This window comes from Aulonocara sp. 'chitande type north' Nkhata Bay, linkage group LG19, assembly GCF_057382095.1.
Source record: "Aulonocara sp. 'chitande type north' Nkhata Bay isolate Kocher_YH1m ecotype deep benthic linkage group LG19, A_spYH_male_GT1.1, whole genome shotgun sequence".
NCBI lineage: Eukaryota > Metazoa > Chordata > Actinopteri > Cichliformes > Cichlidae > Aulonocara > Aulonocara sp. 'chitande type north' Nkhata Bay.
Window position 1 is genome coordinate 14,609,574 of NC_141362.1, and position 26,338 is coordinate 14,635,911.

At 39.7% G+C, this 26,338-nt stretch overlaps 2 protein-coding genes across 4 annotated transcripts; one reads left to right on the forward strand and one right to left on the reverse strand.

Annotated features, from left to right (window-relative positions):
* Positions 1 to 459: 459 nt before the first annotated feature.
* eif4eb (eukaryotic translation initiation factor 4eb) lies at positions 460 to 10,694 on the reverse strand. 2 transcript variants are annotated; one of them, XM_086273959.1, is made up of 7 exons: positions 10,303 to 10,481; positions 9,668 to 9,771; positions 6,198 to 6,293; positions 6,010 to 6,073; positions 4,965 to 5,078; positions 1,280 to 1,419; positions 460 to 1,190 (listed from the first exon to the last, which is right to left on the reverse strand). In XM_086273959.1, the coding sequence occupies exons 1-7, from the start codon at positions 10,438 to 10,440 to the stop codon at positions 1,076 to 1,078; spliced, it is 771 nt and encodes a 256-aa protein (XP_086130085.1). In that variant the 5' UTR covers positions 10,441 to 10,481; the 3' UTR covers positions 460 to 1,075. The 2 variants fall into 2 exon arrangements, with proteins under 2 accessions (XP_086130085.1, XP_086130084.1); XM_086273958.1 differs by lacking the exon at positions 10,303 to 10,481 and adding an exon at positions 10,559 to 10,694 and having other exon boundaries at positions 463 to 1,190.
* On the forward strand, positions 10,654 to 22,654 carry metap1 (methionyl aminopeptidase 1). 2 transcript variants are annotated; one of them, XM_086273956.1, is made up of 13 exons: positions 10,654 to 10,851; positions 12,013 to 12,064; positions 13,498 to 13,607; positions 14,487 to 14,547; positions 17,215 to 17,248; positions 17,967 to 17,992; positions 18,333 to 18,424; positions 18,517 to 18,600; positions 18,861 to 18,999; positions 19,679 to 19,810; positions 20,468 to 20,611; positions 20,696 to 20,761; positions 21,284 to 22,654. In XM_086273956.1, exons 1-13 carry the CDS (start codon positions 10,660 to 10,662, stop codon positions 21,448 to 21,450), a joined length of 1,299 nt encoding a protein of 432 aa, XP_086130082.1. In that variant the 5' UTR covers positions 10,654 to 10,659; the 3' UTR covers positions 21,451 to 22,654. The 2 variants fall into 2 exon arrangements, with proteins under 2 accessions (XP_086130082.1, XP_086130083.1); XM_086273957.1 differs by lacking the exons at positions 17,215 to 17,248; positions 17,967 to 17,992 and having other exon boundaries at positions 10,662 to 10,851.
* The last annotated feature ends 3,684 nt before the right edge of the window (positions 22,655 to 26,338 follow it).

A 26,338-nucleotide genomic window follows, 5' to 3' on the forward strand; every position in this document is an offset into this window, starting at 1 on the left:
GCATGCTTGTAAAGGATCTTACATGAATAAACAGCTGGGCTTTAAAGGTTACCACCAGAACTGCAGCAGGGACCTCATTAAAGAGCCACTTAAAGCTTCATCAGATCAAGAAGGATCTACGTGTAGAAGCGTCGCCTGCTGCTTTATTAGAAGAACACCGAGAACGTGATGATATTTGTCACGGCGAAGTGACATTTGAAAGCTGCTCTGGTGGCAATGGAGTGACACCGCGTTTCCCAAACTAATCTTTTCTCTCACAAGTGTTTTTTACTGACATTTTAAGGGATCTTAAAACGAGGGAGAGCCAGATTTCACACCAAGTGCTCTTTTCTTAAGTATAATCATATCTACATTAGTCTTTTTACTTTACGGCTGATCTGCCCGTCACTGCTGATAAGTCAACTTCAAAAAGTCAGTGTCCATCAATAGAGCATCACCACAAGTCAATTAGTAAAGCGTTTATAACAAGGAATGTACCACTTACAGAAAGCAACAAAATAAATCCACAATTTAACAGTTAATAATTGCAAAACCAATGTTTTAATTATATTAACACTCAAATGAATATATGTCATGAAACACTTTAAAAAGGTGGATTACGTGCAATGGCTCAAGGCAAAAAAAAAAGAAAAAAAAAAAGCATAAAACGAAGGTCTAACATTCTAATAATATGCAAGCAAATTAATATAATAAATTAAAAGAGTTTAATGTCAATAAGGATTACAGCCAAACCAACGATGCTGTAAAACAGGTGAGAAATATACATTTTCTGATTCCCTGCCATTCGCAAAATAAAAATATAAAATCAGAACGATTTTGTTTAGTACAAAATGAAGCACTCTAAATGACATCCACTATTAATACCTCTCATTATTAGTGTTTGTGGAAGTTTTTGCATTCATCTGTTTTCCATAGCATTTATAGTATAAGTTCCTGGGCAGGTTATGGCAACATTTGGCATGAACTCTTTATTTCCTTCCAGATTGCATTCCGCAGAGTCTTTTGCAGCAAAGTAAACATGTGCACCAACAACAAAATAAGACAAGAAAATGAAAAGAGGCACATAAGGGCTTTCTCAAACAACAAATTTGTTCTTGGTGGTTGAACCGCTTTTGGTAGCGGTGTCTGCATGAGACTGGTAACCAATAGTCATCTTCACGGGAAGCCCCAAGCGTTCCTTGTAAACTCTCCTGTTGAAATACGAAATGACAACGTAAGATGCTGAGGAGGCCTTCAGTGCTTAGAATACTTAAACAGACCGCGATCTGATCTGTCTCACCCTATGTGCGTTACAGCTTCGCGGTTCTCGTAGTCTGACGTCCAGACGGCTATTTTATCCCCTTTTGTGCGGACGTTGACCACGGCTCCGCAGACATCATCGCTGTAGTCGTCAAAGGCCTCTCCGACTAAGCACAGCAGCTGGTGAGAGGATGCAGAGGAAGAAAAGCTGTTGTCTTGACATAATGAATCACATCTTTATTTTGACAGCAACTTGAAATCCTCATTCTTTGCGACAAGAGAAAAGGCAGTGAGGTCGTTGAGGCTTGTCGTATTCATTACTGGGGAGCTGACATTTTTAAGGATTTCTGCTTTTTCAAAATCAGTGACACGACATAGTATTTGGTGGCATTTTACGCTGACATTATTATTTCCAAAGTTACTACTTAATCCTAGTGTGATATTTCAGCAGTATCTGAACACATTTTGTTCTGACACCTTCGATATCTTCAGACGCCTCGGCCCTGTTTGAATGTGAAAAACTTCTGCAGCCGACCCAAAGCTTTAGTCACAAACCTGATCATCACACGAGCAGAACATTAAAGGGTTCTTGGTGTTTTTTCATTAACCGATCTTCTGATATTTCACTTCAGTTAAGTTCAGGATCAATGGCAGGTCAGAACAGCAAGAAATTTAGTAAGAATTTACTTTTACCTGAGTTGAGTTCTTCCAGCTTTGGAAGAAGAAATTGTTTTTATCCTATTAAATAAAATCGTAATGTGAATAACCCACTGATTCACCCTATATACTATAAGTGAATCCTATCCTATATATCAGTGGTTCTGAAACTGTGGTATGTGTACCACTGGTGGCACGTGGGCTCCCTCTAGTGATACGTGGGAAGTCTTCAAAGATTTTTTTTAAGATTAAATAATATACCATGTTCTGATTGAGGGATTTCTGAAAAATTAAAACGTACAGCTCTGCTATCACGTCCAACATAAATGAAGCCAGAAACCTAAACAGCAGTGACGTTTGTAGGGTTACTGAAGTTGGGCTAGCTGGTATATAATGATGTGCTACGTGGTGGCTAGCTACACAGCTATGGTTAGCATAACATAAACAAAGGCTACGTTCACACTGCAGGTCTTAATGCTCAATTCCGATTTTTTGATTATTCCGATTTTTTTGTCTGCGTGTTCACACTACAAATAAAATGCGACAGCAAACGCGCTCTAATGTGAACGCTCAAAGCGGCCGCATGCGCAAAAGAAGACGTCACACACAACGCGCTCTGTTTAGACCCAGACCAAACAGTATTGTTTGACTGATGGCCGTTAATATAAAGACTTCGGACTTCACGTTTCCCCAATTTTTGCTTTAAGTTATTTTGTTATTTACATTATTATGTAAATAACCTAATAATTATCCTTATTGCTGTTTTAGAGGAGCGGTGCTTCAAAGGATAGCTGCAGATATTTGTCAGAATCTGCAGATTATGCAGTACAAATAAAATGTTAACGTTTCTCCAACGTTGTCTTCCCAGCAGTTTCACCGGATGGCCAGGAAGCGTTCGCGATGTCTTCTCGGGCGCTGATAATTGGCGTCTGTCTTGTGTCAGTGACGTAAAAGACGGATTTAATGCGACATGACCATCAAACAGCAGTCGCTTTCTAAAACATCAGATATGTATCGGATTCAGTACCACATACGAAAGTGACCAAGATCGGATTTGAAAGTATCGGATTTGTGCCGTTCACACTGTCATACCATGATCGGATATGGGTCGCATAGGGTCAAAAAAAAAAATCTGATTTGATGCGCTTTCGCCTGCAGTGTGAACAACTGAGATAATCCATCCACAATACGAGGTTTGTCATTAATATACTGCCGCATGACTGAGGTTTAGTGACATCGTAAGGTTTTAAAAACAGACCTTTGAATAGTGACGATAAAAACCGAGACAGGCCGACAGTGATCACTGACTTATTTTCAGGGGCTTGTTGAGATTAAATAGAACAAGATACAAAGCTTTAAAACATGTTAAAAACATAACAGCCTTAATAAACTCAGAGTAGTTTGTACCCAGAAGCAGGTTTCATCATATCATCACTTAAAGATTGGATATCCCATCTGCTGTGGATGTTTTATTGCAGTACAGTTGTTATTTTTATCACTTGTCACATCCTGTTTATGACAGTTAAAATAAATAACATTCATATAAGAAAGAAAATTGTCTCGTGTAAACTGTATAGGGTGTTAAACAGGCCTATAGTACTGTACTTTAAAGTACCACCCTTATGACCGACATTAAGAGCCATATATTTTATGAGGTGGTACTTATTGTGAAAATTATGAGAACCACTGGTATATATAAATATATCCTACAGGATTTAAACTGCAAAAAAATTTAAAGATACAAAGAATGTTAATTTTAAAACTAGTATTTAAATATTTTTTATCTTACAAAGAAATTTAAAAATTGAATTTGGATCTCCGCTGGCCCTGATCCAGGCCTGTATAATATATAACAGGATCCTGTCAAATTTAATGACTAATGGAGAATATTCTTGCAAAACACATTTGCTGCTAACCACGAGCGATTGTGTGGGAGCCAGGTCTGAGATGGCTCTACTACGCTTTTCCCACAGATGCAGAGTCAGTGGTCCATCTACAACCTACAGGGGTGCTATGGCCAAAAAGCAGGCACGGACTTGGTAACCAAAAGAAGGCAGACTGAATGATGAAACAGTTTAAATATGTGGCTGTGTGCGGGGCTACTGCAAAAAAACTGCAGAAAAAAAATGCAGATGCTGTGCGCTGCAACTGGCTTCCCACTGAAATTACCCCAAATTTTATATTTTGTGGAGCTATGTGAGATTAGATCTTAAAACCTGCTGAAATGGCACCAAGGAAGAATCGGCTCTGCACTGCCAACAGCGCCATATAGGCAGTAGCCATTCATCAGGCGAGATTTAAAATGCTGCCTGGTTCTCGTTGATATTTAAACTCGTGAACTTTTACACCTAGGCGACGCCCTTCTTAAGTTATTGAAGTCACAAGATTATCTGAAAACGATCTCTGATGTTGACCTTGAGATTTGAATCATAGTCACCTCAACCTCCAGATCGACATCATTGAGATTCAAATTCACCAACATTTTAGTAGTTGCATCTATTGTATGAATTTTAAGACTATATGTCACCTTGTTCTCAGTTATCGCATTTAAAAACCTGCCTAGAAATAATATGTGGTAACTTGCTGATTGGTTGGCTGATTGTAGCGCTCACTGCTGCCCCAGGTGGCCATATGTATTAATTCAACACAGTATAAGTGTTCCAACATCCCGGTGATATTTTTTATAGCTTGTGAAAATGTTTTTCTTTTCTTTCCTGCATCTGTGCTGAGCATCGCTCGCTGTTAGCACCAAGCAAGCAAACCAATTTTCAATTGCTCTCATTTGACCAGGTTGTGATCTCAAACCTGCAGCTCAACACGCACTCACAGCAATCGCACATTTGCTGCCAAGAACATGAAATCAATCTGAGCTCGGTTCAGCTCTGAAAGATACGCTTAGTTGTAATCACCCCTTTCTGCAGGCAACAAGTGTAATGATAACATGGTGTAACTAATTATGGCTGCCAGCATGTAATAAATGTACTGCTTTGGGGAGAGGTTAGAGAAATGATTATTATTGTCACTGGTTTAAGCAATGGGATGAAGAGCACAAGCACAGTCAAACCTACAGTTTCCAGCCAGTAGCGGTCCAGGTCTAATCTCCTCTGCTGCTTGGTGAGTGTAACTAGCCAGCGCCCGCCACGCTTGTTCCTCTCATCCTCCCACATGGGTTCAATGCCATCCTGCAGCAATAGTTCAAATTGTCAGCACACATCCCGAGCAGCCTCTAAGAACGAGGTTTCAACGTTGCCTGCAAGCAATGTATCTTTCCCACAGTTAGGCATTATATGTTTGCGACGGAAAAACGAAAATATATCAAAAGTCAGCGTGTATACAGCGAGTGCTGAAAGACCTTTTTCTTAAAGATTCACCTTCAACCTATTTCCAGATAGGTTTTTATTTCCCAGAAGATTTCCTTAATGTAAATTTGTACAGATGATGACTGATAATCACTGGTGTGATCCTCCATAAAGGCTTGAGTCCAGTACTCTTTTTCCACTTTAACTCATCCTCTCTCTCCTGGCTGTGAGCTGGCTTTTTCTTGTTTCCCTTCCCTCCAGCAATGATGCTGCTGTTTTTACTGGAACTCTTGTCTTGGCAGTTCAGTCAGGCATTGTTCTGTTTGCAGAAGCTTTATTTGTTTCTGTTCAGTGTTTGGACTACCACTGCCTTGAGGGGTATGATGTGGGCTGTGGGACAGACCCTCAAAGCAGTCAACTTCAGTACAGGAGTAACTGATATTGTTTTACAATGTCTAAAATAATAATAGGATATCAGTTTAAAACATTTAACTGATCTCTATTCCTGTACTTCAAATGTGGAAGAGGCCTCGGGCCTTTTATTTGCTTATTTAGTATCTCAAAACAACTAAAACTAGCACAAATGCCATATCTCATATCTATGTAAAGACATTTACCAGCTTAAAAAGATGCTATGTAGTTTTTTTTACATGTAACTTTGAGAATATTGGAAGACTTTTACTTAAAATACAGACTGTTAAAGAAGACACTGACAAGCAAAGGTCACTAAAAATCCCAATTTAATTAAATGTATGTGCATTTAAAGTCAACACTCACTGCTTTTGTCCAGAAAAGGTAAACGAATCAAACATACCTTGAAAAGTGAGTAATCACAGCCTGACATTAGGTTGCTTGACAACTGGATATGGTTGTAGAGACTGAAATAAAGACAGAAAAGCATTAATAAAATCCTATTTCACAACATATTATATAGTCAGGGTATCTCACAGCTTGTTTCTCAGTGAGAGCACAGAAGAATCCCAGACATTTATCGTTCCTTACGCCCAGAAATCTTCAACTGTGTCAAATTTAGAGATGAGTCGCAGGTTGGCCTGCCATGTTTTGCTCTTGTCATTCTTGAAGAACCACAGAGACCATCTGTTGTTTTAAGCAGAAAACAAAAATTTGCATAAATATAATAGGCCTATTATTACACACACAATGTAAACAAAGGCAAACAGAACTTCTGGGCAAATGAGCAACGTATGGATGCACGAGATGCAGATGATGCTTGTCCCAAATGCTCAACACTAAACTCTCTAATAACTCAGCAACAGGCTGGCAAAAAAATTTAACTAATAAAGAATTAAAGCAGACAGACTCCCACAGTCCAAATATGAGCCAAATAAGGTCTGAATAATAAGCCAAATATCTTCAGCTGTACTAAATCCACAGAGCAGAGTGTTTGATGAGCAATTAGAACGTTGTGTGAATTTTTCTAGTGAACCTGTTTATCAGACATTTGAATGTTTAGTTATAGGCCATGATCTAAGGCCACATACATTACACGATCCCTCTCATGGACTTCAACAGGCTCAATCACCCTTTGACCCTGAAAACAATGTGGGAGTTAAGAAAACTGAGAAATGCACATCACTGTCAATACAAATAACATTAATCCGTTTCAGATGCTTTATGCCACTGTCAATATTTTGGGATATTTAGCCATTAGCATTTACCTTCTCATCAAAATGAGCTGTGAGACACCACTAAAGTGTTTAGGAGCCAACTTTTCTTTTAGCTGACTGGATCTCAGTCGAGTTTGGCTTTTATATTTGACCCTTTTGGACATAAAGACCCTTGTGGAATTTAAATATGCATAAAATATTCATTCACGGCTTATTTGTATTCAGCACAGAAGGTACTTGGAAAGTATCCAAGTATGGATTGAGAGGAAAAACACTGAACCCCCCTGGACAGGTCACCACGCCATCACAGACAATCACAGTCTTACTGTGGGGAAATAAAAAAAGGCTTGAATCCGACGCTCTGCATGCATAAATACATGGATACAGGTACAATTTAATAAAACTCATATATATAGAGTTATATATGAGTTTTTCCATTTTATCAATGAATCATCCAGATTTTAATTAAGAAAATGCAATCAATCAATTATATTTACTGTCACATACTGTGTATTTACCAGGTTACCAGGTAACCTGTCTACAGGTTAGGGGGTAATTTAAGACCAAACTTGTGATGAAATGCACAACAAAAGTCCAAATGTGCATATTAATACAATAAGAAGATGAATAATCTTGTTCTGAGACTTAGACAACTGGCTGTGGAACCCCACGACCCCATCAGAATCAGCTGGTTTTCTTGGTACGGTAACTTTAACAACTATCCAGTGAAGTCATACAAAGTAAGTCCATGGTGGTGGGGTGAAATCTGGCATTTTAAGTCACCTAACTTTTCCCAGTCTTTTGATCCTTTAGAATTCCTACGTGAGCTACGCACATTAAATTTTCAGTGATGGAAAAACACAAGCTTAAGCTCTGTTAAAAATCTGTAAATAATTTACACCCACTCAAAGTGTCACAATCTAAAGTCAAAATCTTACCTTTTTATTACTTTTTTTCTTTAAATAATGAACTTTGAACATCAATATCATGGGATATACCACTTTAATCAGCAAAGCAGCATCAATTTAATGTCCGGCGCTTGTACGCTGGATGTTTTAACTGTTTCATACTAGACTGATCCCCAGCTCCTCCAGTCTGCATGTCAAAGTGTTTCTTGGGAAAGATACTGAAGCACAAATTACCCTGATCCATCCATCAGTGTGTGTATGAGTGTGATCGTTAGAACACGCTGACAGGCATAGTATAAAGCACTGCTTTGAGTTCTCACTTGGAGTAAAAATGCGATACATAAGCCAGTCCTTTTACCATTTAATAATTAAATGGAGAAAACCCGAAAAGGTGCTTTACAGTTTGATCTTTCCTTTTCCAAAGATGGAGGTTTCTGTGAGATTTTCCACGAGTGTACTGCAGCCCTGGGCCTGCAGGGCCAAAACTGATCCCCAGCCTAAGCACTGGGTACTCTTGCATTTAACAGAAGCCACAACTGTTACATCAGCTCATCTAACTGTCCTGCTGTTACCATTTTTTGTACATATAAACTCAGCATGAAAGTAAATGACAAACAATGATTTAATGATGCGGTTCCACTGCATTATCTAATTGTGTGTTTGGTGGGGGTTGAGTGGGACAGAGTCATATGATCTGGAAATCCTAGCTGTGCGATATCAATGAAAACACTGAAGATCCATCAAAAACACATTTGAGATAACTTCATATTTTAATTATTAAATGTGTATTTATGACATTTTATGACTGCCAAGTCTGTTAGACACTGTCTTCAATCAAGATGAAAATTGGTTTAACTCATCAAAATCTATCTTGGAAACAAAACACATTTGCATTTGTTCTTCTATTTATGTTTCTATCATGCAGACAAATTGTGTAAATGGCTCCTCTTCCTCCCGTAAACACAGCACTCATTGTTTTCAGTGAGTGGTCAATTCATGTCTCTCTTTCACTTCTGCATGAGCGGCTGCTTCGGCCATGAGGAGAAACGGTCATTCAGTTCTCGAACTGAGCCTTGTGATCAAACATGAGTCTGACACAGGTCACCAGTCTTTTCTCTGGAGTTTGATGCACTTTTCATCTTGACATTTATCCACTCCCACACACAAGCGGTCGCTCTTACTGACCGTGATAAGATGCTGGCATGTCCTATGTGAATGGCAACTGAAATGCTTTTGTTTTGTTTTGCCTCCAAAGCACAATTTTCAAGCCACTTAGACAAAAATTACTTTAATTCCGTTGAATTAAACCAAAGCCTGCCTAATTGCTATTCTAAAAATAGTAATTAAGGCTTTATTATACAATTTTAAACTTTAATAACAGTCTTTGCATAACAACAAACAGTTATGCAAAGCAAGGAGGCGAACAAACTATCAGACTTTTTGACTTCAGCTGATAAGCAGTACTGATTTACAGGCCTATAAACACATCACACAGATGACTCACACACACTGGACACGATTTGGTAATAGGAAGTGAGGCAACAATTATATATATATTATTTGGGCCTTAACAGACAAGCCATACTATTAATTACTATTCAATAATGTGATAACAAGTGTTGGCATAAAATAATTTAAACGAGTAATTCTGATCTTTGGTTTTTATCTGGAGAGATAAAGAAATTTTGAGACTGTGGGAGTTTTTAAGACGTTTTCAGAAATCTTTGTGGGGGCATTCAACAGGTTTTCTAGGTTTTTTCTTTTTTTAGTATATAAACATGCAGGTTTTATGTACTGGTAACCACTGAAATTAAAGTTAATTTAAATAACGCTGTAGAACAGCTCATCAAATAAACGTCCTGAGGTGTTACCAAAAGTGTCATGACTTGCTTGAAGGAAAACTTTGGGTCGCTTTACATAAACCTGCGGTCTCTACCTGTTCTGGAGCGGGTGTTTGATGTAGGCCTCTGGGCTCACAATCTCCTGTCCGGTCTGCTCAGCTCCATCTTCATCAGGCTGGGAAGGACTTGGGTTAGTTTCCTAAAAAAAATAGATGGAGGCTCAACACTAATATAAGGTATACAATAAAACTGAAAACAACATGTTTGAGTTCTGGTTTTTCCTCTTGTTTACTTGTTTCCACTAGTAGAAGTCCCATTTTTAAAAAAAGAAACATATTATAGCCTAAAACGAAACTTAGATCGACTTAAATTCCGTGACGGAAGCAGATGTTTACGGAATCCATTACGAACATCTGGAACACATTTCACTATGATGCGAGACAAAGACTAACTAATATTAACTATAAAATTACTTAATACAAATAAGGAATCCCCTCTGTGCTTCTACATCATTTACCTCAGCTTACAGCACTGCTAACGGCGGACCGCAGAGGTCATGTGTCGAACCATTCTGACAGCTGGATTTTTATTTACATAAAGTCCTCCTCGGATATAAGGTATGATTTCACGTGCCTCTAATAAACACATATTTCTTGGAGGTTCACTTCACCGCTGCGCAATGTCCGTCACTAAAAGTGACTGGTTTTCAGGTGAGAGTTAATGTGCTTGCCTCGATTGGTAGCAGTAACGTCAGCTTGAAAGTTGGGAGATTTCCACACACAAGCATTCCTGTTTTACGCCTCGCTCGTGGCACCCAAGACAAATTTGAAGTACTCAAAACAACACGTGCGGCCCCAACAACGCTCATTAAGCATTTACGGGCTAACGTTAAGAGTTGTACGTGAAGTTTACGGTTGACACCGCCCTGTAATCGAAGCGAGAAGACCCTCATATGTTTTCATGTGTTCTTTACAGAAAGTACTCACCGGTTCGGCGGTCGCCATCTTACAATTCTCTGTTAGGAAAGTTTCTGTTGATTGGACCGAACTATGCAACGTGACGGTCCCGCTGCGGACATGCGCCGTGCATGCAGCTGCCACTGGCTGGCTGCGCCGGCTGGCTGCTTGTCGTCGACTCCACCCCTTGTGCAGACGGAGCAGGCATGGCGAGCACCGAGGCTAGAAGGGAGTGTGAGACAGAGGGCTGCAGTAAGGACGCCAAACTTCAGTGCCCCACATGTATCAAGCTTGGTATTCAAGGTTCCTATTTCTGCTCGCAGGTACTTCTGCTTTCCCGGTTTGTCTGCTTTAAATGTGAGCTGGTGCCGCGTGCCGGGGCCCTCTGTTTTATCACGAGGTTGCTAACTGACAAGCTAGGTAGCTGTGTGTAAGTGAATCTATTGGTAAAGCGCAACTTTTTGTGAACGTTGCGGATGCTTATTAGTTGTATAGTGGCACACAGACTGGTGGCGATAAATAATGCAACCAGTGATTGTAACTGGTGCTACCTGCTAACCACCAGGCCGAGGGCAAACGCTTAGCTAGCTAACTTATGGCTAAAATGAGTCATGTAACGACCCTGGTCAAAATAATAGCTGTGGCCAATTGGTGTTAAGTTGTCTAACGTAAAACGGTTTATGAAGTCATATTTATTGTGTAGGAATCACATAAAGTGATGCAGTATGTTGCACACACTTGCATTTGAGTTGTAAAGTGATATGTCACGCAACTCTAGCCCGACAGATCATCCTGGTTCTTTGGTTCCCACGAGACCAAACATCTGTAGGAAATGTGTCATTTTAAAGATGGAGTGTTTATGCGTTGGGTCTCCTACTTGGCTGGAAATCAGAAGAGCTACATGTAGTATGCAAACACATTTCTTTCAGAAGTTTGGCAGCTTAGAGTAGTGACAAGCACATTGGTACGCCACTTGTGTTTTAATTACCAGTTATACCACGTGGATATTTCCTTTGTAGCTGCATACACTGGATTAGAATGATCAGTAGAATTTTGAGTAAAATCTCTCAAGATTTCTTTGAAAAGCTAAAAAAGCTTTGAAAATATAAATAGTTAGTAATAAACACTGTCAGCAACACGATCTTGTAGTGCAAAGGTATTTGACCCTAAAGGGCTCTGCTGTGAGTGCAGTTTTGGTTCTGCTGCCAGACTCTGCTTTCCACTCCGTGCCATTAACTGTCCACGCTGATTTATAGGCCTTGATGGTTTCTGTTTGCAAATCAGCGAATAAGATGACCTTTACCGATGGCAGCAGGCCATCCTTTTTCTGCTATTTCTCAAAGTAAAGTAACCCAAATTTCAGTTGTAGCTGACTATAATTGGGTTATATGGTTGTGATCACGTGTGAATGTTGCATATTGTTGATATGGACTTCACTGAAAAATTTGTGCTGTAACAGTAATGATAATAATTTTTCTTTGCAGGAATGTTTTAAAGGAAGCTGGGCATCTCACAAGTTGCTGCACAAAAAAGCAAGTAGGTGCAATTGGGCACTGTCTACCACTGTGCTATCATGATGCTTAGCTTATATGACGTAACACTATAATCATAAAATGAGACTAACAAAAAGAAACACATTTATAATAATAACAGACTATACTAACTACATTCAAATATGGTCCTGTAATATCCTAGCTGCAACTAAACCCGGAAAACCGAAAAGTGTAAATATATCACTGCACTGCAAGTGATCACACCATAACTTTGAAAACACTGCAGTCAGTGCAGACATGGGTACACACACTACAAACAAGTACTGTTAAGAATTTAGAGCTATACATTACATACTGTGGATTGAAACAAGGAAGTGGCACAAAACAAACTAATGAGGTTTTCTAAAAATGGAAATAAAAAGTTATTTAGTCCTTACAAGATGCAGTAACTACTGCTACTACTAAAATGAAAGCTACAAGGAAATCAAAAAGGACAGTGGGACAAGGTCAAATTAGTGACTGCAAAAACCAGACAATTCCAACACAAAATAAAAACCACTATTTGATAACCATAATTTGAAACAGGTCTGAACCAAAAGAAACCTAAAACTAAAAAATGCTGATTATACCCGCTGCATCGCTAATTTTCCCACGTACATGAAATCTAAGTCTCAGCAAATTCATTCATCAAACTCGTAACCACACTGAAGCGTGACTGTCAAAAGAAACACCCGCATGGCAAGATGACCCAACTCTAAGGCTACGTCCACACTAATGTGTTTTCTCTCAGTTTTGGCCTCCCGTCCACACTGAGACGGCGTTTTCCTCAAGGAAAAACACAGCGTCTTGAAAACGCATACATTTCAAAACTGAGCTGCCCCCTCGCAGTGTGGATGCTCATAAACGCAGACGTCCTAAAATGATGATGCATTTTAGTCATGTGATGCAGTCATGTGACCAATTAAACAAAGATAGCTGAGTGCATTGCACAGCAGTTGTTTTGATTGGTCTCAATTTTGACAGACCTAAAAAAGATTAATATAAGTTTGTACATGCTCCTGTTAGCTTTTCTTCAAATTCTTTAATTTTCACTCGCTTTTGCGCAGGACTGGAATGTAAGTGATTTCGGTCGTTTCAATGTGAACGCACAACTCTGTGAAAACGACTGAAAACACTAGTGTGGACGCAGAGCATTTTCAGACGAAAACGCCGTTTTCAAATCTATCCGGGCTAGTGTGGACGTAGCCTAAGGCAGCACATATCCATTACCACAGATCAAAATCATTCACAGCTTCCTTTTAAGACTCCTCTGTCAATCAAATTGCAGCTCAGAAAGCTGAGAGGTGGCACCCCTTACATATGCGTGTCCTTTTAGAGTCACGAGTTGGTGAAACTTCTTTCTGTACTTTGTGCCAGATGATTCAGACACCCTGTGAGTTGTTTTATGTGTATGTTGTATATTCTTTTGTATTTTAGAGGAAGAGAAGAACCAAAATGAATCTAAGAACTGTGTGGAGAAGGAGATCAACACAGACCCATGGCCAGGGTACCGCTACACAGGAAAACTACGCCCTCACTACCCTCTGGTAAGTAATGAAAAATGAACGGGCAGGCAGAACAGCTACAGTCCACTATATAGGACTGCATTAACCTGCACTAGCCAAACAAACTGGACTTTGGGGATCAAACATGGCATGGTATGGATAGCCCAGCTTCAGTACACTACTAAGCCTAGTTGATGGTCATTGCATTGGTTATTGCGTGTAAAGTTGTCTTGCTGACAAGATAAACTAGGTGTACACATAAAAGGTGAAGTGAAATGACATTGAGTTATCTACATGTAATAAAATCATCCCAACAAGTATTTCACAGATTGTAACAGATCAGGGGAATAAACGAAGCCAACAGGAAAAGCATCATCTGAACTTTTCAGTCGTGTCATCTCACTTGGCTGCAGTTTGTGTGAAAAACTATTGCCAACATACAGACAAAAGCTGTTGGATTAGGACATCTGAGAATCTAGACACTGCTGATCCTTTGCTGCTAGCTTCCCGTGAGATGTGTTAGGTCTCCTGGTACCACTGCTACTGATGCGAGGTGTAGTAAATGCACATAAAGCCAGAATTAAACTGAATACATCAGTACGTTGACACTGATATCCGGTCCAGCTTTTTGAATCAGGATCAGACTAATATCCGACTAATGTCAGAACGGTGCATCAAAAAAAAAAAAAAGGGCTGGTGGTGGTGGGGTGCATTGGATTTATAACACAGCATGAAACAGGTACAAGCTCAAGCATAAAGATAAGAATCATCTTATGGTATTTACCTTATTCAAATGAATGGAAATCAAACACAGACACTAAAAGGAAATGCTACATTTTGTTACTTGCTTCAAGGATTCTCTTATATAAACACTGACACGCTGAGTTAACCTGTCTGTCTTTCTTCTGGCCTTCTCTGTAGACTCCCATGAGACCTGTGCCAGGTGACATCCAAAGACCTGACTATGCTGATCATCCCAGAGGTAACCCGATCTCTTTCTGTTCCAGCAGAAGTGATCTTTTTATTTATTTATTCATTTTAAGCTGTAAATCCTTTTTGGCATGTCACACTGTGCAGGAAAGTGCAGTTCATCAGAGGTACTGTGTACAAGTAAGAGGATTCATTCAGGGCTTTCATACTTTTGATAAATCAGAAATCAACCCTAGCTCAAATTGGGGCATGGGACATGATGAGCATAAGCTGTGGTGTCTTGGTATAAAATGAAAATATTACAATATTTAACCTGACTTTGACCTGCATAACTGATGGGTTCATTGGTATTTTAGTGGCAAATAAGTTACTAATATGTCATTTCGTAAGTATGTGTTGACATCAGCTAAGTGGGGGAAAAAGTCCAGACCACATTCATTATTACCACAATAAATGAGTTAGAAACTAATGGCACAGATTTAGTAACGCATGCATGAGCATTGAGAGCTACCTGTTGAAGGCCCGTCTCTGTCTCTGTCTGAACAATGCACTCATCCATGCATGCATGTTCTGCCATTTTTGCATGAATGCACAGATAAGCTGATACGTCTTGTGCTGTCAGCTAAAGATCTGTACACACAGAGGATAGTCTGAACAGGCGGGGCCACATCAGCAAGTTTTGTGCTATAATTGAAATTCAGCAGTTTATCGAGATATTTGTCACCTGTTCATTTTTAATTTTGCTTAAGTGGGCATATTTAATATGGTGAGGCAACTGTGCCGCGTTCAGCCACAACAACCAGTTTACGATTGAGCTCATGCATTAGAATTAATATCACATGGTTTATATTCAGATGCAGAATTAGATGTGTGCTCACTGTTTGTCCAGGATTATGTTTGCTTACTTGTTTCTAGTCTTTTCAAGTCCACTCAAAGGATAAATTCACATATGAGCCTCTACGTTCTTTTTCTTACATCATGGGCAGAACACATTTTACATTACATGCTGTAGCTACTTAGTAACCTTATTGTACAGATGTGGTTGGGCACAGACCATTTGATTTGTGCATCATTTTCAACTTCTAATGATGAAATTCATGTTACTCACAAGTAGACCCTACTCGCTGACAAGAAATATGTAATCCTGCAGTTACACGTGGAGTTGAGTTGACTCAGTGAGTATCAGCCTGAGATACAATGGCTATACTCTCATTCTGTATTGCTTCTGTCCTTGCTCTTTAAAAGATTTTCCTTGTTGGTGTAAGTCTGATTCCTAAACCATTTCCTAAAGTCCATCTCCAGACTCTAACCTTATTTTTAGCTGATGGTGTTGTTTAGCCTTTCCAACATACTGACTTCATCAGGATTTTAAGAGTGGGGTGGAACAGAGGAGCAGCTCATCATGATTTGCTGTGTTGCTCAGTAGTCACTCCTTAGGGGTGCTGAAAAAGTGTGGACTAAACCTTTAAACATTCACTGATAGATTAATCGTTTCTTCTCCCACAGCGCTCACTGGACTGTTTTTAAATCCAGAACCTGATATTTCTTGTTATGATCTTGTCAAGATCAATCAGTAAATCTGGATTTAAATGTATCTACATGGGCAAAGTATTGTGCTTAGTGCAGCTCGTTTTAAAGCTGCTGCATACAGTATATGGATATAATTTCACAGTTCAGCTTTTGGAGATGTAGCACTTTGAAATCAGTGAATATCATGTAGGCACATCTGTACTGATGCCTTTTATTTCTAAGCTGGTGTTTCAAACCGGACTTGAATAGTCTTCTTTCTAATGTCCCTGTAATATCTCACGGTGATCTCTCTCCCTCGTTGGTGTTGGATTTATTGCAGGGAAAAGTCAACCTGCTGACAGCTCTGCTGTCACGCTGTGTTTTTTTATCACCAGTTTGTTTCTTTTATGTAAATTATCACAAGCTGAGATTACTCTAACCTGCCTTATTTTACATTTATTTCTCTGGGCAAGTCATTCTTTTTTTGCAGCCATGGCAACCTCTGCATCCGTGTCATCTGACTGCATAGATCCACACTCAGGTAGTCATGGTTACAGTCTCCTTTCATTCTCCTGTGGTGCCAATTCGGGGAGTGAAGTACAATTGATTCAGGACAGTGTTTCAATGGATTTAAATTATTACTGGTAAATAGGGATTCTTTAATAACTCAAATGTGGACAGTGAGCATCTTCAAATCAGCCGGTACACATCAACTAGCTGCACATTCCAAAGGAAAAGGCCGAAAAATTCCTGATAGAGGCCTCTTATTAGTTCAGGCTCGGTCCCGCTTCAGGGCTGAACACAAGCATTTTCAGCAGTGATTTTCATTCTGAAAACATAATGTACACACGGTCCTTTTCTCATACTTCGCTTCTTCTCAGAACAGGTGTATCAAAGTGTTAGTAAGTCCAATTGATTTCCATTGTCACACTGTGGCCTCTTCAGGTCAAAAGGACACCAGCATTTGATTCAAACACTAATCTGTCTCATGTCTGTGTTGCTAGGCAACTGTTCACGTTCATCCAGCATTCATCTGGTCGAGTTAATAAATTATGGACCAGCGAATTATTGATGACACGGGTGCTTTGACCAACAGATATTTGTATGCATTTTGCAGTCCAATTAAAATGTTGGGCTCTTGTTGGATCGGTCGTTACCAAGCTGACCTGCTGCACTGAGACCTGCACTTTTGTTGTTCTCCATATAACAGAAGCTGCCGAGCTTTGTTCTTCTGAGCCGACGGTGTGAGTGTCATTAGAGCCTGCCTCTGCTCAGGTGCTGAAGCTGTAGTGTAGTCTTTATAGGAGTGGCTAGTTATTCATAGCAGCACAAGATGCTTGTTAGATGTTTAGGGCTGAAGCTGGCAAAATATCAAAACAGTTCAGCTTGATATGCACTCATGACTCTTTATTAAGAACACCAGTGCAAACTAATAGACAGACTGCAATCTGATGCAATTCTACTTTTACACTTGTGATTTTTGTTGATATTGTGAGAAAGATGGTTTGGTTTTGTACTGGATTTAAATATACTATCGGTCCTCATGATCATACATGAGGTCATACCTGAGGTGAGTTTATTTTTCAGATTTATACTGCTGTACAAGCAGTAAAAAATTAAACATCACAAGGATTTCACATTAAAAGTACCAAAACTAAACCAGGTGGCACTCCTGTGCTACCATCAGTAGTTCTATTCCTCTGACATATCAAAAACAACGTTCATGTCCTAAAACAAGGAATACCTGTTTGTAGTGATTAAACTTTTCTCATGAGAGCGCACCCTGGGCTTAGACTTTAGCCATGGCTTTCTGAGAGTAGATTTGCCTTCTGCTATAGAGAGTAGTGTTTTATTTATTTTTCCAGATGTTCCCTGTTCTTACACAGTGGTTTTTACTGAAACTAAATCACTGTTTTCTGATGGTCTAGAGGTGGATTAATTGTGTACTGTAACTTGTTGAAGCTGCGAGGAGTCAGAGACAACTGAAGGTAAAGCTCATAGGACAGTATGGGTTAACATGATTGCCTTTATTTAAGTATCTATATTCTTGCATGGGGTAATAGTTACAGTTGCACCAATTGCAGTGTAACTGTTAAAATTATAGTATGAATGACAATGCCTTCTCAGTAACAGATGATTTATTTAGTTGTCACTTGTGATGGAAAAACAAAATCAATCAGGAGAATGTAAATCCAGCAGTGACAGTCTGGAAATTGATAGACTGACAGCAGCTGCTATTGCAAGATCCTGGCTGAATGAGCTCATCAGTTTCACTGAGTATTGACGTGTGAGTGATGCCAGTTGTCTGTCCTTGTTTCCGTCCCGTAGGGATGTCTGAGTCCGAGCAGTTCTTGAAGGGGACGTCACAGATCAAGACTCTTTACCCCGAGGACATTGAGGGCATGAGAGTTGTATGCAAGGTAGCAATCAGTATTGACTGTCTGCTTTCAAGGCGTGCATTTCTAGCTTACCTTTTATTGCAGTGCGATTTTGACATGTGTGCTATTTGCAGCTGGCAAGAGAAGTTCTGGACATTGCAGCCGTGATGGTGAAACCAGGCGTTACAACAGAAGAAATTGACCACGCCGTACATCTGGTGCGTTGTTTTGAAACAAGACACAATGCCTCATTTTTGGATCCACTAAACACAAACTCGCATTATGGCTCATTATAGTTCATCCACATGTCAGCGCCAGGCATGTAAGCAACGTAAGCACTTAGGTTTGAACTGTTAAATATATCAAATGAACTCCTTTAAAATGGATTATTGATCTTCGATATTTGTCATACATTTACATTTGTACTCTGTTGTTGCACTGCTGCCATCTCTGTAACATACACACTTTGTCCCGACAGGCCTGTTTAGCAAGGAACTGCTACCCCTCCCCTCTCAACTACTACAATTTTCCCAAATCCTGCTGCACATCTGTTAACGAAGTCATCTGCCATGGCATCCCAGACAGAAGACCCCTGCAAGAAGGAGATATCCTCAATGGTGCGTTCACTGCCTCACATGTCTTCTCTTATCTGTTCCTGCTTTACTGCCATCGTGTGCTTTAATCTCCAGGGAACTTTAATACTACAGTGTTTAAAAATGTATTCATATTCCCAATGTCTAGCAAAGTCCTGTGAATGCTTGAGTTTGTATACTGGTAAATGTTTGAGGTGAGGGGGGGAAGGGGAATTGGGATGACAAATGATTGTACCGAGATCCCGAAATGGTATCAGCAGGAGTTTGGCCAATTTTAGCCTCTTTATGAATATTTCTGCTAAGGCGACGTCTTCTATCCGCCACTCCCCTCAGAGCGTCTGATGGAGTACTTGCCAATAACTCATCTCTCGCTGCGTGGCCCAACAAGACAAATAGTTTCATTAACCTCTACCAGTGGGGCTTTGCCAGTCAGATTCTCTGCTGTCTATATTTTTCCTCAAGTGGGGAAAAGTCCCAGTTTGCAAAGTGGCACTTCCAATTTTATCAGCAATTTTTTAATAAAAGGATATTTTGTATTGCCTTGCAAATGGATACGTGTTTTCTGAAAACTTGCTAGCGCCTGTTATTAACTGCTCTTGGCAGGTCATTCATAATATTGCTCCCTTTGTGTTAAACATAAAAGAATTCAGTTTGTCATCTGATACAATGGTCCTGACATATTTGTCTTCCCACGCTCACGCAGTGGACATCACTGTGTACCACAATGGTTTCCATGGCGACCTCAACGAAACCTTCTTTGTTGGAGAGGTGGACGAAGGAGCAAAGAAACTGGTTCAGACTACGTATGAATGCCTTATGCAAGCCATTGATTCTGGTAGGCTCACTTTCTGTCTTTCTAACATTTTACAGTGATGGTGGTGTTTTGTGTTGATGTGATGGACGTTATGTTATCTACCCTTGTTTAATCAAAGACACAGCTTTGGCTAAATCAGCCAGTATTAGCTTATTAGGATTATTGGTATCAATATATTGAGGTCATTGAATAACAAGAATTAGCAGAGTTCGGCCACCAGAGAGCACTTACATTTCAGAGCAAGTCGAAATTGATGGGTCATTCCTCAGTGACCCATCAGTTTGTGAACTGCAATCCTTAAAGTGGCCGGGATGTTGCAAATTCTGATTATCTACATGTGCGGGGCAACTGGGATGCACCATCTGCTGAGGAACATCATGCATTATGGAAGATTATCAGTTAATCACATTTTATTTTCTGGTCTGCGCAATAAAAATAAAAGCAGATCCTCTTTTCCCACAGCCTCTTCAGAGGTCTTGTTTTGTCCAGTTAATAGTCAAAGATATTCAATTGACTGCTGAAGGCAAACTCAACATTACCTTTGTAAACCTGAAATAGGAAAATACTTTACATTTTGAAACATTGACGTAGAAACAACATCGTTTTCCATGTCAAATAGTTACATTAGTGTGTGTGGTTCAGGAAATAAACTAAGCCCTGTGTTGTTTGCTTCCTCAGTGAAGCCTGGCATTCGCTACAGAGAGCTGGGTAACATCATCCAGAAGCACGCTCAGGCCAACGGCTTCTCCGTGGTGCGCAGCTACTGCGGCCACGGCATCCACAGACTTTTCCACACGGCTCCCAATGTGCCGCACTATGCCAGTGAGTAACTCCCACGGTTAGCGCTGAATGTGTTAGCATTAATTACTCAAAAGTGCATGATTTATGTTCTCCTTAATTTCCCAGAAAACAAAGCAGTTGGTGTTATGAAGCCTGGCCATGTGTTCACCATTGAGCCCATGATATGTGAAGGTGAGTGTAACCTTTGTATGAATAATAATCTTTACAGAAATAGATCAAATGAATATGTTAGAAAACTGCCTTAATTAGACTATTTGCAAACTACATAGTTCAAGCGACTAAAACTAGAATACTATGTCAAGTTAAACATTGGAATTCTTGTTTCTGTTTGCAGCTTTATTGCAGTGTAGTTCTCATAATACACCATAAATGGTGTTTTGCTTGGTTTTTAGGAACAGAAGCCTTTGAAGAAACCAAATTGTTTTATCTAATCAGCTCATCCTAAAGCAATCAGAAATCACCTTCACAGTCGAGCATATACTGAGCAAAGCTGAGACTATTAACAGGTTCTTACAGGGTAAAATTGTGTAAAGCCAGGCTCCAAAATGGGTCATTACACTTTAAAACCTTTAACTATCTCACAGGTAAACAGTGAGTCATTGCATAGCTCAGAGGCTTTGTTTTGTCGACTTTGCTAAATTGACTTTGTGTAAGCCAAAGTCAGAAATCGTGTGCGTGTGTGTAATGTCTCAGGTGGCTGGCAAGATGAGACGTGGCCAGACGGCTGGACGGCGGTGACCAGAGATGGGAAGCGCTCGGCTCAGTTCGAACACACCCTGCTGGTGACGGAAACCGGCTGCGAGATCCTCACCCGCCGTCTGGAAGACAACGGACGCGCTCATTTCCTCAGCCAAATGTAGACCGGACAGAAACGCACCAAGGACTGGACTTTACCAAACACACACACACACACACACACACACACACACACACACACACACAGCACTTCTGCAGCTCACACACAAACACACTCGCACACACACCCTCAGCACTTCTGCAGCTCACACACAGCACATTGAAAAATCATGAGGCACCGCTCGTGGAGCTCTCATGGCTTTCTGAATTAAATATCGGTTCCTCAAAGTAAATGGAAGTACTTGAATGTGTCTTATATCAAATGTGGATTACTTTATTAGTGAAAACTGTATCCTCTGGAGGAAATATAAAAGTATTTATGAGATTTGGTTTTGCTTAGTGGACAGGATTGATAGGCTCGTTTTCACCTCTGGGTCTTGTCATGCCCAGAGCTGTCACAGGCTGTCTAGTTGTTGTTGTCAGTGGTGGGTGGAGCTCAGGGCAAATTCAACTAGTACACCATGCTTTGCTTCTGTTTTTTTTTTCCCCCCAACCTCTGCTAACTTAATCACATGTCATATAAATTTACCGGTTGTGGAGTGAGGAGAACCAGCAATACTAGAGAGCAGAGTCCACAGAACACCAACAAGCAACTTAAAATTTAGGCTTATCAAATTCAAGTTGGGCAACTAAGGCAGGTTCACGGCCAGAGAGCTAAAGGAAACAATTGGTATTGAGTTGATTTACTGTTTAATGAAAGACGAGGCTGATTAGCTGACTACACTATGTCATCGTCTCATTCACCTGTTGACGTGTCCAGTACAAGTGCTGTAACCTAATTGTTATGTCTTGAATGTGGCTATTATTAGCGCTCATCCGGTGAGGAAATGGGCAACGGTTGCTAGGAGAATTGTGACGTAGCCTCAAGAGCATCTGTGCGGTTGTCCAGAAAGACAATAAAGACCCTGAACCTCAAAGTGCTGGACTTTTTGGCCCTGCTTTGAGAAGTACTTTGGTGTCTCATGTTTTCAATAGCCCGGTTGTAGCAAATTAAAATGTGAATCTAGAAATTGAAACTAGCCAGCTATCTCCATCGGTGGCTCCCCTCTCCTTTTACTCTGCAGTAGTCACCATTCATCTCGATGACGGGATTTTCCTCGTGCAAGAAGCAGCATTCGGTATTTCTGTATTTTCAGAGGACTAATGTGATCAGAGTTTCTCTGCCATCTTTGTATTTCTTCTAATGGAGTAATAAATGACTCTTCTGTAGCTGTGTGTGGGTGAGTTTGTCCTTCAGTAGACTGCAAATGAAAATCCCAAAAGTGGCTTAATTTAGCAGCCTTTTATTAATGGAAGTGACAGTTTGGGTTCTTCTCAGCCGTAATGCCTTTTTAAACTCAGAGGAGGGCAGTGATGATCATTAAAGTTTTGATTTTTGACTCTGTTTACTCCCGTGTTACACAATGTCATCATTTTTAGTGCATTTTCCTCTGCTTCATTCATTGCAAATGAATTTAGTCCCACAAACTTGACTGTGTCTGTGTTTGTAAGAGTTGGAACTCTTATGTGCAGTTTGATGCTTTGAAAGGTTTCTGGAGTAAAAGCTTAGCATTTCCTCGTGCTAATTGCACATTTGTAAGGTATCTAGCATTACTAATGTGTACGCTGCTCATCTACCGTCTCCTTTCAGACAGTCTTCTCTTATATTAATTACACCTCTGCATTTCCCACATGACAAGTGGAAATGTCTGCTGTGAAGAAAATCCTGTGGGGTTCACAGTAATTAACCCCATCAAGCTAAAAAGGCACACAGTCTTTTTTTAATTTAGTCTTTCATCTATTTGCCTAACACATCACGGTTGTAATTCAACACCACAGAAACATAGAAGAGGTCAAATTTGTCTTTGAATATGGCTTTTGACAGGTTTCGGTCAACTACAAATGATATAGTTGGGACGGAGCTTTAATCTTTTTAATTTCTTTGATGGAGAAAATGCGGCTTGGTTTAAAACTGATTATTCCAGCAGCAGAAAAGGTTTTTCAGCCAGAGCCAAATGGAAAATCAGCAGGATTCCTCTTAATTTGGATATCATTTACTAAGGTGTAATGCTCATTTTGTTAAGCAAATGGTCAGAAATAACAAGAAAATGAATAGATTTCTTTAATAGGCTGACAGAGATTTATTGATTTTGACTGCATGCAGACCAACTGTTGTGCAGGAGAAACACCCAGGTACGATGTATGGTCGTGACATCATTTCAACTCATTATCATAAATGCACATACCACACAGGTGGAGATGTTTACCTGACAGTACTGTGTTTGTATAAAAACTAACCAGATAAAAATGGCTACACCTCTGGTTTGCCCTTCGCCTTCATTGGAAAGATTTTTTTTTCTGTTAATTTGATTTCAGTCAGTAATATTTGACAGTTCACAGCCTTTTACAGAGAAAGCTTAAATGTCCAAATACCGCTGGATATATCTGGAATATTCCAGATATACCTTCTGCCTTTGAGGGAGAAAAATTACTGAACCTTTCAAAGTAGACTCCATCTATTCAGGATGTGACAGTGATCCCATCAGACAGGCTTTTTAGCCATTATTTTCACAGTCTGATTGCATGAGGGTGTGAAGTGTGTGATTGTGTGTAGATGGTGATGTTTGAGCCCATACTGTCATACAATATGAAAGATTGGGACGAGGGATACATAAATAACTAACCTGCCTGAGTGGAAATGTAAAAGCACACAGAAAACTCGATTTCTGAACGGCATGATCACATTAGTTACTGATGGGCATCACTCGAGAATGAAGTCGGGCTTACGGAGGCCAAGAAGGTCAATCAAACGGATGAACCCTGAGCAATGCCCATCTTAGTTTAATCCTCTAAATATATAGGTCATAATCCTGACCCTATACTTTGGAAAAAGAAATGTAAGCAATATTTGATGTGTATCTTTGTTTCACGAGTGCCTACATACAGGAGCAGAGTTTAATGAAAACAAAAATGACATTCTGATGTCATAAGGTTAAAGTTGTCACTGACATCTACTTAAACTATGTGTATCTGTGTACACTTAATTAAACCTCTGCATTGACTCTTTGTAGAGCCTAAGAAAGTGACCATCTCCATTTTCAGTATTTATACCTGTGCAGCTGCGTCAGTGCTGATGTGTAATGTCGGATTTCAAAAGGGTTTGCAGCTACGATGTACCAGCGTTTTAGATTCAACGCAGAATCAGAATACTTTAGAAGTGCCCGGGGGAAAATGTTTTTTTTATAGATGCTCACCTAATATATTAATGTGAAAGCTAGATAATGTAAACTGTATAAAAAGTAAAACTAATTAAATATTTAAAAGTTGATACAATGTACAGTAAAAACAAGATATTGCAACTACACAGAACTATTAAAAGTCTCTTACACCTACGAGTGCTGAGAGCGATGACTTTTCAACAACACAGGAGACAAGAAAATACTGTGGTTGCAAGAATGACTACTGTGAAATTCATATTGTTATAATCATAATTTCCTGTTCCAAAGACCTTGCAATGGGTTCACGCCTGCAGTGATAAAAGAGAGGCTTAAATTTAAGATCTTAGATTATGCCTAAGAACTTAAAAATTCTCCCTTTTTAAAAATAAAAACTATGAAATTGGTCTTTCAAATAGGAGCTGTTTTTTGTTTTGTTTTGATTTTTTAAATCGAGTAGCCTCTCTCCCATCAGTAGGAAAATCATTTATAAACAGATTCAAAAGTTGTGGCCCCATGACTGAGCCCTGGGAGACACCCATTATTTCAGAGTTGCTCATTTTTCAGCTCTCACACAGCCTCCTTTCTAAATAACAAATAACCAGAATAATGGGCTTGTGTTTTCTGGTACATTTATGTGGAACTGGGTTTTGATTTGCAAGTTTGAATGAGACAGTGCAAATCTGATCTCTTTCTGAAAGTCATTCATTATCAGAATATTCAAATGCTTCAAGTATTGTTTGGTTTAGTTTCCAACAACACTTGTGCATGTGTAATAAATCTCCAGTCAACATTTGGGGAATGACAGATTTTTGATCCACTGGTGAAATCTACACAGAAAACCGAAACCACATGTTGGGAGGAAAGATATATTGTGCAATCATTTAAACAGTCTTAAGTTAATCTGCAGTGTTTTCAACACACTTTTCTCCAACTTCAACAGGCTTCCATGTCCGTGCTGTTTCTAAAAAAAAACAAAAAAAAACAAAAACAAGAATCATCACCTTATTATTCATTCAGCTGAGATCAAAGAATACTTCTGAATAATCTGGGTTTGATTCCTCTGTTTTTCTCTCTCACAATATTCTCTCTGTGTATACGTTCGTATGTGTTCCTTCGGGGGGGAGGATGCCGATCAAAGCGCTGTCTTGACTGTGAATTCCTCAAATAAAACAGACTTGTAAGATTGTTTAATAACCGTGCACAGTAAACAGGGAGCTAGGCCTTATTTTGTATGCTCCTAATGTTAAATTTGGTTTCATTCAGTGACCATCATAACCATTTTTCTTCATCAAATATCCTGAAATGAAGTAGAATTGCACAGATTTCTGTCCAGCGAGGTAACAAAGTCTCACTGCCTTCACTGTGCACGGACATGTCATGCTTATGTGAATAGTCAATCCACAAATTCCAATTCTGAACCAGGAAAAACTGGCTGCTGTTCTGCATTTCTTCTTCGCATCATTTTGTTGTCCCTTTGCATTGTGATCTCTCTCTTTGTGGTTGTTTTGCATGTTTTTTGGGTCTCTGTAGTTGTTTTACATCTCTTTACAGTTATGATGCACCTTAGGCGAGTCATCCTGTTTCCTCTTGTGACAGTTTAACCCCTTTATGTATCATCTTTGTGTCTCTTTGCAGTCATGATCTGTGTTTTTAAGTCACTTTTTGCATGTGACACCCTGGGCAGTAGGACCCCAGT